Raw genomic sequence first — 15386 nt, forward strand, 5'->3', positions numbered from 1 at the left:
TGCTGTGCTTGAAGCGGTTGTTCCTACAATATCTTGTTCCAACACAGTTTTTAGTATCATCTAAAAAGTTCTTATTCCATCGATAACAAACTGAGATTTAGTGGATGAAAAAGTAGTTGAAGTCGAGGTTGACTTAAATAGTGATGGGATGTCTTCACTGTTGTCAGTCGGGTTTATTATTGTCTAAATCTCACCAACACATTTACCACTTGTCTTTAGCACTGACAATGAAACTGGAGAGATGGATGCATTAAAGAATGATACCTGTTTATTTGCACTTAGACGTACCTTCTCCTTCAACCTCAGATGAATAGATATGCACACTTAGTGTTCCATGAGGTTTAATTATTGATTTTATTAGTTTTACCTGCAAATTTGAAATGCATATGTACTTTTTAAAATTAAGACCATATTATATTCAGAGATTAGTCATTAAACAGTTCCCATTTACAGCACAACATTATTCAAATTCACGTGATATGCATAACACGCAGTCCGCAGGCTCACCAGAGAAGATTTTGCCCGTGCTGCCAGCGATGGAGACCAGATACTGCAGCAAGTGCTGACAGTTGGTGGTCTTGCCGCTGCCAGACTTGCCCAGCAGCACGATCGACTGATCCTGCCGAGTGGTGAGCAGGTTGCGGTAGGCCGACTGAGCCACGGAGTAGATGTGAGGAGCCGAGTCATCGCGGCGGCAGCCTTTGAACATGTGCATCACCTTATGAGGGAGGAAGAAAGGAGGAGGAGAAGGACACATGCCGCAGGGGAGGAGCACAAGAGAAGGACAGTGATGGTTATTGGTATCAGGTCAGAGCACTGAGAGTGAGTTCAGCATACTCCGACCGATCAAACATGTGAAACAGCCATCAGCCGTAAACGTACCTTCTCAGAGTACATGGAGGGTGTGCTGAGGGGGTTGATGACCACCATGTTGGTTCCGGCATAGGTGTGAATCAGATTTCCTCCATAGCGCTGCCTCAGACAGTGCATCACACTGGATTCATTCAGATAGAGCAGTGAAGCCAGGTCCTCTGATCGGTCATATGATGGAGGGTTGGCCTGCAAATGGAGGGGGGAGAAAGATGTGTAACAATGATGGCAGATACTGAATATTTAACCTGATCAGGGGAAACCATTGGACTAATACTTTAAACAGGGGTTAGTTAAAGGTGCTGTAAAATTATCCAGGGCCATAACTACAGTTTGTCTGGGTTCAAGCACAAATAAGTGGAGTGCCACTAAGAAAACGCCGCTCCACCACCAACACCAACTCTGCAACTACTAATTCAAAATGATGCTTCATATATTTTATTAACTGCTCAGTAACCACTGATCAGGCTTTGAGTACACATACATTAATTATAAGAGGAATACAGAATGCACAACCCTCCCTCTCTCCTGCCTCCCCTTTTCTTTCCTAAGTATAATCTCTTCTGACAGTGATTCTGCAGATGTCTGGATAGTGAAATCATTAAATCGTCAACTAAATGACTGACAACTTTTTTGTCCTCTGGGTGATGCGATGAGTATCACTGTCAAAATCTTGGCATCGGCACTCATAACAAAGGCTGTTTTGTTCCGGTGCACATATCTTCAGAGGTTTTGGAAACGTGTGAGAGGGAAAAGAGCTGCAGCCAAGTGAGCAAATGTCAACAGTTGGCAACTGCCACCTGCCAAGCTTCCTGAACTCTCCCAAACCTTTCCCATAATTCCAGGTGGCTGTCAGTGTCCTCTGTGGCTCCGCTGATGCCCATTAGCTTCAGGCTAGATCTGCATCTATCTCTTAATTGTCCCTGGTAGCTGCTGAATAAATAAAATAAACTAACACTCGATTCTGTTTTATTTTAAAATGAATATCCGACTTGAGCGTGGGATGACATAAATGACAAATGTAACTTTGACAAAATAATACAAAAGAGATCCGCAATACTGTGCAACAGAAACAGTAGTATGCTGTACATACATGATGACATAAAATAAAATATCACCATTCATGTAACACTGCTGTTCATAATGATAATAATTATATAATAATTGAATGTTTGCAGTCATCTCCCACTCACCTTTTCAATGTCGTCTTCATCCACATCCAGTATTGTCCCATCGTGCTCCAGTTTGATTTTCACCTTGCCCTCTGGCAGGGATCCATCCTCTGTCTTAACCACAGTGGCTGTGCAGAGAAAACACTTTTCAGTAAGAATGTTAAATTGAAAGTACTAGTTAAATGTCCTACAGTTGCACGATGACATGGAGATGACGCTATACAAATAAAAAGTCATGTTATCTCATCTCACCCAGGGAGAAGCCATCTTTGTGGACGAGCCAGACTTTCTCTGATCCATACCAGGCCTGCTCCGCTGCGATCTGCTCCTCTGTCTTCACCTGGTGGACAGAAAGGACAGTGAGAAAATGAGTGGAAGAAAAGTATTTCTGTCAAATTCACAGCACTCTTCTGAAATCGCCAACCTTTCCAGTTTGTATTACATGCTGAAAGGTCATGAAGGGAAAGCTTTTCAAGTGTGAGAAATTTCAAACCAGAAACACGTCAATGTAACAAGCTACATGGGGGTGTGAGAAGGGTTTAACCATAGACGTATCTAAGGATGGACGACGTGACAGCTCCCCAAAAGTGAAGCCAAATCATCTTGATCACCTCCTGGCATCTGTTCGCCTCAGCTATGTTAGCAGATTGGACATGAACCAAAGAAATAAGTAAAAGCACATGTCAAATACATGTTTCAAGAGAGAGTTTCTGTATCTTTAGATAGATCTTATCACACTGATGTTTGGTTAAGTGTTGAGGTAAGTCTTGATTTGTCGAGGGTGTGAATCACCTGGACCTCAATAAAAAGCTTCTAGACCAAGATAAGTACTGCAGACTCTGCCGTAAAAAACTCATGATGGCGACACCAGTGTCTGGGATATTTAGGCTTCATTTTTGTACAGTGGGATATAGTGGAGACACATCGTCCACCTTTTATACAGTTTATGGGTTTAAAAGCAAATCTGGTGAAGAAAAACAAGAAAACTAGAAGAAATGCAATAAAAATGCATATGACAAAAAAGTAATAAATAAAATGAATTTATGATATTTTTTGATGTAAACAAAGGACCAAATTAAGTCTTTTAAGTATTTTGATGAATACTTGCAGTAAATTTCTAAAGTAGGGAAAGTAATCACGACACACAAAACTTCACAAGCAGAGGAAGAGAGCACAACACAGCACAACACTCCAAAGTGAACACTGGTGAATGTGGGACGAGCTGGTGGTGAATTACACTCAGGCACAGTGAAGGCCAGACCTGGGATTGCTGCGCTGCAGCATGAGATGCCTGAAGGAGGGCCACAGGATCCTTTTCCTCTGAGCCCTGGTGATTTGGCCAGCATGAAGAGGTCAAAGGTCACAGTTATATATGAGCGACACATGTTGTAAAGGCACACACACACACACACACAAACAGATAAGATAATATGAAAAACTCTACATTGTGTCGCTGCACGTAAACAAAGAGTCGGTACACTTTCGCAAGGGAAATCCAGCTCACGCTACAAGCATGAGCAAATGTCATCGTAGATCTGCTTTAAAAGATTTACAGTGTCATTTCTGAAATGGTTCAAGATTGATTGAATAAAATGGATGTCAGAGTCAGTCATGAACCCATCATGTCACACAACAGAGCACTGAGAGCACCTTAAGCGTAATAATTAGCTGCACAGCAATCACACTCTTCATTCTTCATTCACTCAAATGAAAGAATTACAGGTATTACAGGTTAAGGTCTTGTTTCTTTCATGCAGGACATGTTCAGTGGCTATACTATTCCACTGAACGTGTCCTACACTTATTTCTGATTAACAGGAATTATAGCGTCAACATGTCCTGACCTTTCTTTGAGTGTGGTTTTCATGCTAAGTGACACAGTTTAGGAGAAAATAAATGCTTCTACCTGAATTCATCCATTTCAACAATATGCTCAAAAGCATGAAGACCATGAGGGTTAACAATAAATCTGCACTAGAATCAGATCAGTCAAATAGAGGAATGATTTCACGTTAAGGGTTTGAAAACAGGAATAAAGTTAGAGGGTCTCTGGGCCTTAAAATACAACAAGCAACACAAATACAACCTCCAGCCAGGGGCACCAGAGGAAGGCATGGGGGCTGCTGTACCTGGAGGGAACCCTGAGCCTGCAGGGCAGCAGGGGCTTGGACAGAGGACGAAACATTGACTGCTGCTGGCTCCAGCTTAGCCGCAAAGCAGCCACAGAGATGATGGCAGCCAGCAAATGCAGGGTGAGTAAGGTGAGGAGAGAGGGAAAGAGAGCGAGGGGGAGGGACAGGACAAGGTCAAGATGGATTTTGCATGAATAAAACAGAAGCATAAGAATGTGACCGAGCAACGGAAAAAGTGAAAATTGCTTTGAATTAAGAGACACTTTGCATAAAATGATCAGAAACACAATGTGCTTTCAAGCTGAAGACCAGAGCCGTAATATCAAACTCAAACGGGTAAATATCAAACCAGGTGGACCTGAATTCCATTCGCTTGGTGGAGGGTGTTAAGGTTGTTCACATGTTCTATTATTCCTGACAGCTGACTCAACCCCTGGATTAATCATCAATACAAATGAGAAACAAAGCTTCTTTGACCGCCAAGTCAAATATGTTACAAGCCTCTGGGTATAAAAATGAATGAGATCAACTGCGATTCTAGAAAGCTCAACTATGCATAACGAAAGCTGTAAATACATTCAGCTGTTAATATGCGTCACTTTCATAAACAGCCAGATATAAACTTTGAATGAACTCAGACTCTGTGGTTCTCTGGTTCTCTGGTTCAACGGAGCTATAATTGTTGTATAGTTTTCTGCATTGCCATCACCTGGTGGACTGGAGTGGAACAGCATGTCAGTGGTCAGTTGTTTATACGTTGTTTATACGTCAGCAGGCTAATTTGCCTTATCCTGCCTATACTTAAGACCACGCTGGAAACGCATGCAAACAGTGGCCTGCAGGAACCTTTTAGGTCCTGGGAAAAGGTGCGTTTTGTCAAAACGCGGCTAACGTATAACAAGTGTGGGATATTACAAAGAACACTAAAAAGGGTTCGAGCTTTGAAGCCAGGACGTCAGCAGAGAGGATTAAATTTCACTCCGTCATGAGTCACAACCGACAGATCAACAGTTGCCTCAGTCGGGATAGCAACAGACACCCTGGGACTATTTCTCTCTGGTATGTGCCTCTATAAGCAAACACCAACAAACTATAAGCATGTTAAGCACATAGAGACATGACAGAGAAGGACACACATGAACTGGAGAGAGGACATCAACAACATGCAGGTGGACAGCAGGGGGATTTACAGGGGCACTGAAGATCCTCATCAGGCGTCTCTGAGCCTCCTCGGTGGGACTGAGCCGCGTCTCCTACGAGTCAAAGCAGCAAGCAACAGGTTGAAACTAAGCCCACTGATAAAAAAGCAAAGCCTATGACACCACACACTTACAAAACATAGGAATATGCGATGAATTCCTATTACAAGTCTAACACCCAGTCAGCCACATCCATTTAAATTGTGTATTACAGGTAACCAAGTCTGCACACAGACAAACACACACTTGTCACACACACACGTCATCGTCATGACAGTAGCAGTTTGAATTCATGTGGAATCCGACGTGAAATCAATGTAAGGCAAAAAAAATTGCACAACCGTGCTTCAAACGGCATGCACACACTATATATTAACATATATTAACCATTGTCTGGTTAAGAGTGAAATATTTGCAACAAATCAGCCAAGCAAGTGAGAAGAAAACACACAGAGGCAGCATAACTTAAATCAATGTAATATTCTTAGGCCAATCCACCAGGACCAAACCCCAAACCCACTGCAACTATAGGGGTCATGGCAGTAAGTGAAACATGAGCATATCTAATAACTCAATATCTGTCCTGCAAAATGAATTAAATAGTGAGTATTTCTTATGGATCTGGAATCTACAACATCTTTCATTTCAAATAGTGAAGTTTCGCAAAGCTATCCAGGTTCACCATCTGTAAAGTTCCTGCTCAACAGTTTAAAGCCCCATGACAAAATGTTTCCATCACAACAACAGTCGTTTATCCTGAGGTTTTGAAATACAAGTCACGGAGTCATTCAAATTGTTCAGATCGTTCTAGCCATTACTTTGCAATATAGCTAATAGTGAGAGGAGATTGTGGCAGCACAAAAAAAGCTAATGGAGCTACCAAGTTATAAAAAAAAAACATTCTCTGAGAGCCATCAATATTTAAACCATATTCCATGGTAGTCTGTTAGACTCTCATTCTAATTTAGCAAGTGGGCAAAACTGAGAATCCCAACCTACATCTTTACGTACAATTGTTTCTTTACCGCTGGGCATGGCTTATGCACTTTCAACACACAACACTCATTGATGCTAAAACCTTTTCTTGTTCCAGTCTGGGAAAGTGCTGGGAAAATGAACAGATGGACAGCAATTCAATCGACTGACAGGATCCGCATCCTTTGTCCCTGCCACCAGCGGCTCAAAGAAAAATTATTAAGTTAACCTAGCCCTCATTAAAGTGATTATTGTTATTTCATGCTCCGCAGCTTGTGTATAATCGCATCAAGTGACTCTAGGATCGCACCACACTGAGGTTACACACACGTGGGGTCTGCAAACAAACTCCACAGTGCTCTTTTACTTCAAACATGCATTTCAAATGGCCATGCAATTTCCACATGAACGTCTGAAATGTTGACCAGACATGCGAAGTACGGACACTCTACTGTACCTCTTGTTGACTGACAGCAGGTTTCTGAATGGGAGTGACTCTTGGAGGGGGAGACAGTGGGACGGCATTGGGACAGGGAGGAGGTGGATTCACGCGGGATGCAAACTGAGAGGATTTCGGGGCTGGGATAAAGCGTGATGGAGGAGATAAGGAGTTGGCTTTTTGGACAACTAAGGTGGTAGGTCGAGGAGGATTTGTGGTGGTGGATTTAGGTTCAGGTGTGACACCAGGGGATGGAGACAAGGGTGAAGACTTGGAAGATGGGGTCAAGCCAGCAACTGGTGAGAGAGACGGTCTGGAATGAGGCAATATGGAAGATGCTGCAGCTGAGCCCATAGAAGCCCTGATGGTCGGGTTTACAGCAACCGCAGGAGATTTGACCCTCTGTGTAACTGGATCAGAGCTTGTGAGTTTGTGATTGACTTCCTGTTGTTTTATCGAAGTTTCATCCTCTTTGTGGTCTTCCCTTCTTTCTTCTTGCTCAACTTGTTCTCCCTTCTTCTCACTTTTCCTCTCTAACTCTAATTTTTCTGGTCGTTCATCATTGCGTACTCGTGGGCGCGGCTCCCTTGTTCTGCCTCTGACCATGAGGTTCGTCAGACCTCGAGAGATGTCTTCCTTCTCCTCCATTTTGATAACATCATGTTTAAAAGAGAACCTTGACATCATGGGGGCCTTAGACGCTGCAGTTGGTGCTGGCGCTGCTTTCCCCGGCTCAGCAGCAGGCTTAACGGCCTGCAGAGATTTATCTGATGGTTGTGTTGGCCGAGGGGTCTCATCTTCCTCTGTGGGCAGGACCTTCCTGACAACACGACGAACAACCTTCACTACTTTCTTGCGTGTCAGACCCTGGTCATCTGTACCATCCATCTGGTTAATGTTACTGTTGGTTGAACCATTGAGCAGGCTTTTGCCCATTATTCCATTTTGCTCTCGCTCACTGTTCATAGCTGGGTCTGTGTTTAGAGAAGCTTGGGCTGTTTCAAGGCTCCTAGATTGCTCTCCCTTCCTTGATGGTGACTCATGGCATTCTGGCACTCGAACAGGTGTCCTGAATTTAGGGGGGGAGGGACTCCTGACCCGACCCACTGACTCCGTGGGGGTAAATGGTGGGGGACTTTTTACCCGGAATAACCCCCGTCCAGGGTCTAGAGCTGGCACTGATTGTGCCCGGTTGGGCAGCCCATCGCTGTCTGACTACTCATAGAGAGCAAAGAGAGGAAGTATAAAGACACGAAAAATGAATGAAAATCGTGAAGACTGCCTTTTTGCTTAATCAAATAAATTCAGATGAACATTGGCTTCCTCAATAACAATTTCAGGGAAAACTTTTGTGGGTATGCTGGTCACAGAATGCCAAGTATATAACTCCAAATGTGACGGACAACTTTAAAACTACAACTACAAAAACCACCACTAAATACAGAGGGTATTCAAGCACACTCAATTCCTATGTTTACAATATCCTTGACTGACTGAGGGGTCTACAGTCATGTCTTAATTCAGACAGGGAGAACACTCTTTAGGAAATATATGTACCCTGAGAAGGATCGTATTTACTTACACTTGAACTTCCAGGTGTGTTCTCGTCTTTGATCTAAATGTGTCGATGAAAAAGAACCTAGATCAAACCTTTGACATTGTATGAAGCTGTTGTCCATCACACAGCCGTGCAAGCCTCAAACATGCAAAGTGTCTTTAAATCTGTTCTGTTAGAAACAAACGAATTCCAAGAACCAAAAATGGATGCACTCGCTGCATTTGAAACGCATTGGAAAAGTGTCAAGTAAAAGTGCTTAAGCGTAGGTGGTCCAAAATCACAGCAAATGGGTAACTACCAGGGGTGGAAGTAACGAGTTAGTAACATTACTTTGACATGAATGCAATTTTCCTTCAGTCTTTCCACCTCTGGTATTCACTCTTAAAATAAACATGAGCGTAAGAAGGCATCAAATTCATGAGCGTGATACACACAAAGGCCACACACGTTAGGACCCAGTGTAAAACGCTGCCAAAACCATGCAGGGTAAAAAAGTGCTTTATGAAATGTCCAAATGAGACTTCCCTTTTGCTCCCAGAAGGAAAAGCGAGATGAGAATGCCATGTTGGCTGACCTGCTGTCATGGGCTGTGATTGATGAGATGACAGCACAAGGAAGGAAGCTAGGAGAGGAAGAGTGGTGAGAGTACAGAGGGACAAATGAATTAGTATCTTCAGATGAGCGTAGAACCTTCTACACAGACCCGAGCCACAGGTGGATGGCAAAGCAGTGAATCTAGGATCTAGAAAAAGCAGAAGATGAATAGAAAATTTGGAAAGCATGGGTTTAGAGAAATTAAAACACAGATTGCGAAAGCAACCCACGCTCAAATCAAAACCTTGCAAAAGGAAAATCAAAGATTATCATCCAACTCCACGTGGTGAGCAACACTCTTGCAAACTTTTTTGAATGTTTAACAACTAAACATTCAAACTAGTGAGCTTGATCTTGACTGTTAAGATCATAATGCCAAATGCCCACAATCATCATCATTATTTTCAACAAGACTGCTCGATATACACAACGCCTTCTTAGATTTCATTTACTTTCCATTATGTTACAAACTGTTTATTCTAATCAATGTTGTAAATACTCTTATTTAGCTGATGTTCTCCATTACACGGAGCATCTATTGCACTTCTGGGATCCTTCACATGTTTCTCTCTGTGGTTTCTACATTTTTTCCCCTGGTAAAATGTTTTATTGGTAGATTTTCCTTACTCTTGTTGAGGCTGTCGCACCTTGTTAAGCCAAATGAGACAAACTGTAGTTTTGAATATGGTCTAAACAAATAAAATTTGATTTAATTTGATTTCAAAATAATCATCATCATCATCCCATGACAAAAATTTACAGAAGAAATGTCAACTTTTTTGAGAAAATGTCACGATTATGATCCGCTTCTAGATGTCTCTACAACTTCATTACTGTTAAATGCTTTCAATGAAATAAACACTTTGATTCCATGTGATTGATGTGATCAGTCCAAGTTCTTACCACACGATCAGTAGGAAGAGTACTTTACCAGCATGTTGAATATTTTCTCGTCTACATAAACCCATTCTGCAAAAGTCTGACTTGAACTGGAGTTCTCAGTCTTGATAGAATGAGCATTGGCAGAATTTGCGTGCACACAAAACAGAAGAGTCGTTGCAGCAGCTCATAAAGCAACTCACAGAACAATTCCCTAAAGTTGTCAAACATGGAGGTCACACTCAGCTATGGACCAGCCTGTAGGCCACAGGAACACTAGAGCTCACCTCCTGGTATTTCCATATATAGGCTACATGTACAAAGCTGATTCAAATCCCACACTCTTTATATAAAATAACAACAAGAAATTTCACTGAAGCGATTTTGTGATCTGTAATCAGCTGTTTGCAAAACCTTCAGTGTATTAGCTGATGTTATGAGGAATCTTCAAACACTTAGTTCTCCGGTCATATAAAAAAAACAAAAGATGACGATGACTTTGTCACTTTACCTGCCAATATGTAAAACTCTTTTCACCTCAAAATAAACTGATCTAGAATCTGTCATCTGATGCATCCTGTTACATATACACAATGTCTGACTTGGGCTTTATCAGTGGTCACAGAATTAGCACACTGACTTACAGGATTATTTTTGGATTAGATAGTGGTACCGTAGGGCTGTGGGCCACATTACTCCTTCGGAGAGAGGCCAGCAAGGCAACCAAAAGCAACATGGACTGGTGCTTTGGCCACACATCACAGAAATCTGTGTTTTTTTTAACTAAACTGTACAAATAAACGAATGAAACATACTAGACTTAGTTTCTTCTCATTAGTTTTAATTGATTCAAACTCAAATGAACTTTCTTGAATCTGAAGATAACGTATAAAGACAACCAGTGCTTTAATCTTCATTAAAAGAGAAAAGGCAGCTATTACGATCTGAATAAATGAAATCCATTTTCACAGCATTAACCCCTACATTAATGAACAGGTGCTTGGCCACAAAGACGACAAGGGGGCAGATTAATCAACCACTGTAAAAGAAAGATCAAGCTAACCACAGGCATAAATGGTAGCGTAAGATGCTAAAAGCCGTTCACAGGAAGGCCAAAAGTCTGGAGTTTTAATAAAATATTTACCTAGGGTAAGACTGCACAAGATTCAAACTGACTGACCACATCCCAAAAATGACCTGAATACTGAATTTTATCTTGAAAACTGCATCAGGCCCATTGGCTCAGACCCAGTTCAAACACAGCCAACAAAGTTAATAAGACTTGAAATGTTGTCAACTCAAACTGACCCTAGAGGAGAAAGGGCAGAGACCGGAATGAATGAGCTGCTGCAGTCAAGAAGAACTGCAATGTGTGCTTATTTTGACAGTTCAGTGTCTGTGTTTGCCCCAAGAAGACGCTCATGTGGTTATAATGATGCACCGGGAGCAGAGCTGATAGAGAGCCTGCCTGGGTCCACTCTGGTATTAGACATACTGACGCACGGATGTGAGATATGCAGCAATGCAACAGCACTCCAACAACCTGGTGCTCTGATTTTGGGTACCACAGCCATGTAAGACATGTTAATATGTCATATATTTACTACAAAGATTCACTGCTTTGTTCCTCATTCAGACTGACATAAAAACTTTAATGACGACTCTGATCGCAGTTTCACTGTTTACTCAGGAGCCTCAGAGGTGATCCTGAAAAAAGTTCTTGTCTCATTTGTTTCTGGAATATTGTTGTCATCACATAAAGTGAGTCAAACTTTATTCTTCAATGTGAGTACGCAAAGCATAGATGTGGAAGTGGAGTCCGACATCACATGAGTTTCCCAAGTGTTGAAGGCACAACAGGCTTTAAATGTCAATTGAAGACTTTTAGGTGAATCTAATTTTTCTGAATAATAATAGGAACAAAAGCAAACTGATCATAAATCATATATTTCATTGATGGAAATGTGTAGAATGATAGAATTTGGTCCATAAACAATAATATTGAGTTATAGCCTGCATGGTAACAGACGTAAACATAGAGAATCCTACGTTTCAATGTCATACTAACAATCACAACAGCTTATCAGAGCACCATCACTGATCACACAACACCTTCAGAATGAACTAAAAACCAGAATATGAAAGAGTGAAAGTCCCACAGTTCAAACACAGGTGAGCTCACACTGCATATGAACATTTACACTCCACTTAAATCTACCTCTAAATGGTGTAATTGTCTCAACAGCACAAAAGCTCCAATTGTAAAATGTGATTTTCATTTGGAAAACTACTCAAGCTGTTCCCCTCTCCAAAGCTAACGCTCGTCTAAAAATAGTGCCGCGGGCTGTGGAGCCTCGAGGCCACACGGTTGTTCCGCTAAAGACCCTAACTTTCACAAAAAATTTAAATTGTACAACCTGTTAGGGAAGTAATTCCACAACTCCTGTATGTCCCAGAAGTCACCAATCACATTAGAAACTGGCCAAAGTTGAGGAGACCTGAGCAAGCGGCTAGAGACACAGAGAGCGGAGAGTGAATCGGCAGAGCTGAGCAGAGTGGGAGGCCTCTTATGGGCCGGCTATTCCTGACAGGGGACAGACAAGAGATGTGGGGACAGCTGTTGTGATATGAGCGTGGGTAAAAATAGGAGCCTCTGCTGTCTGTCCAGGACAGGTCTGCCATCAACTGACCCACCGCCACCTCCGCAGTCCAAGCAGCAGCCACAATGTTCAACACATGCTCCTGCAGTTGCTGTCTTTTCAGCTGCCTCCGAGTGTGCATGTGTGCGTGTGCATGTGTGCAAACACAGCTAAGGTTGTGTAAATGTGTCTGGGAACACGCTGTGTTAAACAGATGATGTTGTTGGTCATCAGTGCTAATAAATAAGAAGATGACATGATGATGCATTCAGGTACTCGATGTGCTGATGTGACACAGTTCTCTCGTACTGTTTGTTTCGCTACAGAGCTGATGCAGTGAATGATTTATGTGAATCTATAAAATGACAAAGGAACAAACCTACAGGCGTTTTCAGACCAAACATCAGAGGTAATGTCATATAAAGCAATTGGAGAATTGTACATGAAGAGAAATTGCCCCTGACTAAGGTTAATAGGGTTTGATCTACCTGTTTATACAAAAGCTGCAGGAAAACAAAGTGGAATTTTCTTAGCTAGTGTTGCTACAGCTAATGTTTGTGTCAACAGAATATTGGCTGTTTGGAGTGAATCAATTGTAAATACAAAAACCTGTTAAGAAGCATATTTTCTACCGCCATGCTAACATCAATTTAAGTTTAAATTTGAAACACTGTAGGGTTACGGCTGTAAAACAAGGCATTCATCTTGGTTTAATCTTGGTTGCCTAGAGTACGACACATTTAAACTGTACAATTTAATTCTGATTATAAATATAAGTTATTGCCAATTTTGAGCTTAGCTTGTTTAAGGACATTTGCAGAAACAACAGTTATGACGTTCCGTTCGATCTACTGCTAACGTACCTTCACTCTTTGTCCAATCATTGCTCTGCAGTTTAATTCCACGTTGAAGTGCTGAGCTGCAACTTGAATCCCACCAGTCCTCTCTGCTCTCCCTAACACTTGTTTCAGTTAATAAACAGGGCTATGACAGTGTATGTATTTGTACTTTGTGCATGTTTTGAACAGCATTGTCTTCCTGTGTGAAACTACTGTGCAGCAGAGGAGGAAGGAGGCAGCACAAAGAAAAGCAGAAGTAAAGTGTAGACATGTTGCCGGAAGTTTAACACAGAATGAATGAGAAACAGCTCAACGTTTTTCTTTCTCCTGATGCTGCCTCTCAAACCAAAACAGTTTTGATAAAAGTAATTTAATTTAAAGTTAAATGAAAATCTCCAAGTCGACTACGTTCTCTCATTAGCGAACAGATTTATTACAGATAAAAGCCAAAAGTCATTTAACTGAATTTAAGAATTTCCGGTTCTTGCAGAAATGAACGGCCATTGCAACAGCCTGACATCATGTAGTGTCAACACACCAAGACATTACAAGCTGCAACTTGAGACCAATCAAGAACTGGCTCCATAGATATCACACAGATAGAAAAGCTTTTCACGTGAAGAGTCAAGGCTGTGCTTTGTGCATCCAAAATCAACTTCCTCTCCAAACATTAGTAGGGAACGTGAACATACTCAGATTATTAATGAGTGTAAACCCAATCCGCACATTAGACTTTTAGAAGATCAGCCAGCTGGTGATCATATGCAGCTCTGTTCATTTCCCATCACGTCGGCTCTCTGACCTCAAGGTGGAGCCAGAGGACCAGAAAAAGCTCCACATGCTTTTGGAGCCACACAAAGCCCCCATTATTTCCCAATGGCTGCCATGGTTTTCTAAGGAGTGAATGCCTGTAAGTGACAGAGGTAAAGTGCAAACAAAGTGTGCTATGACATGAATGGGGTGTGGGAGGGGTGAGTGTGTGTGTGTGTGTGTGTAGGGGGGGGTACTAGTGTTATGTATGGTAAGGAAATGCATCACGTGTACAAGCACATACCCTATTAGCCTTATCCCCAAGTCATTCAATAACAACAGAAAGGCCACATAAACATAGGTTGTTAGAGTGAACGCTCCTCTAAAGAATAAAGTGTTTGTCCATCACTCCTCTCCAGAAAACATGAGTCAGCAGGATACAGACAGAACAGGACTATGTTCAATCAATCTGGGATAGAAAATAGAAAAACTACCAAAATATGAACCAAAAACATTCATATCACAAAATCCTTGTGAGGATGATGAAGGTGATTATTGAGCTTAATTATCCAGTAGACCAGTGATGACTGTGTGATAATTAAAGAAGCATTATAAGAGTTACAGGCCACACACCTACCATGATAACGAATTAACAGCAGGGTCAACCTGAGGAAGCCCCCCATTTAAAAAACGGTGACAATGTTTTCTTGGACTGTGCTCGCTGAAGTCCAGGCTTGTGACTTGACTTGCTTTTTTGTTTTTCTTGTTTATTAAATTAGCAAATTCAAGAGTAAAACACACACCGTTTCTTCTGCAAAGCCTAACAGAGAATAAAAACCAGAACTCACATGTTTATTCCTCGTGTGGAGAGTTTTTATGCAAATGTCCACACCCCATACCTCATTTTACTACAGGCTTTATCACTGGCAGAGAGGGACAGTCAGTGGCTTCACTGCCTCCTGCCAGTATGTGACTAATTACATGAGTGTATATTTTTACCTCTTGTCCAGCTTAGTCTTTGTTTACAGATAAAAAGTTCCACAACAGGCCACCGGGCCCACAGACACTGATGCACCAGATTTAAAATGTACTTTCCTTTAATGGCATGTGATATTCCACCAATGCACCCGGAGGAATGTACTCTAATGTTCTCTCTGTGCTGTCAACAGATGGTGACAGTGTCGTTGCCAAATCACCCCCCTACACACACAAACACACAAATTCAATCCATCAGTCCATGATTTCCTTTCCACTTCCATGCTGTAAGGAATGAATGTTTGTGAAGGACACAGTGAACTGTCACAGTAAAACACACACCCCCCACCCTCACTCTTTATGAA

General features: G+C 41.8%; 1 protein-coding gene across 17 annotated transcripts in view; it reads right to left on the minus strand.

The window, feature by feature from the left end:
• myo18ab (myosin XVIIIA b) overlaps positions 1–15386 on the minus strand; it is a 95320-nt gene that overhangs the window by 65275 nt on the left and 14659 nt on the right. For 4 of the 17 annotated variants that reach the window (XM_069534567.1, XM_069534564.1, XM_069534563.1 and 1 more), the window contains exons 1-11: positions 12236–12369; positions 8871–8967; positions 8370–8402; positions 6806–8002; positions 5365–5427; positions 4172–4246; positions 3304–3369; positions 2295–2382; positions 2064–2170; positions 883–1059; positions 508–718 (exon numbers count right to left, since the gene is read on the minus strand). In XM_069534567.1, coding sequence (XP_069390668.1) covers positions 508–718; positions 883–1059; positions 2064–2170; positions 2295–2382; positions 3304–3369; positions 4172–4246; positions 5365–5427; positions 6806–8002; positions 8370–8402; positions 8871–8909 — 2056 coding nt within the window. In that variant the 5' untranslated portion in view covers positions 8910–8967; positions 12236–12369. Of the gene's footprint in view, positions 1–507; positions 719–882; positions 1060–2063; positions 2171–2294; positions 2383–3303; positions 3370–4171; positions 4247–5364; positions 5428–6805; positions 8003–8369; positions 8403–8870; positions 8968–12235; positions 12397–13320; positions 13593–15386 lie in introns of those variants that run through there. The other 13 variants (XM_069534557.1, XM_069534556.1, XM_069534558.1 and 10 more) reach the window with 9 other exon arrangements.

The sequence above is a fragment of the Paralichthys olivaceus genome, chromosome 11, assembly GCF_024713975.1.
Source record: "Paralichthys olivaceus isolate ysfri-2021 chromosome 11, ASM2471397v2, whole genome shotgun sequence".
In the NCBI taxonomy this organism is placed as follows: Eukaryota; Metazoa; Chordata; class Actinopteri; order Pleuronectiformes; family Paralichthyidae; genus Paralichthys; species Paralichthys olivaceus.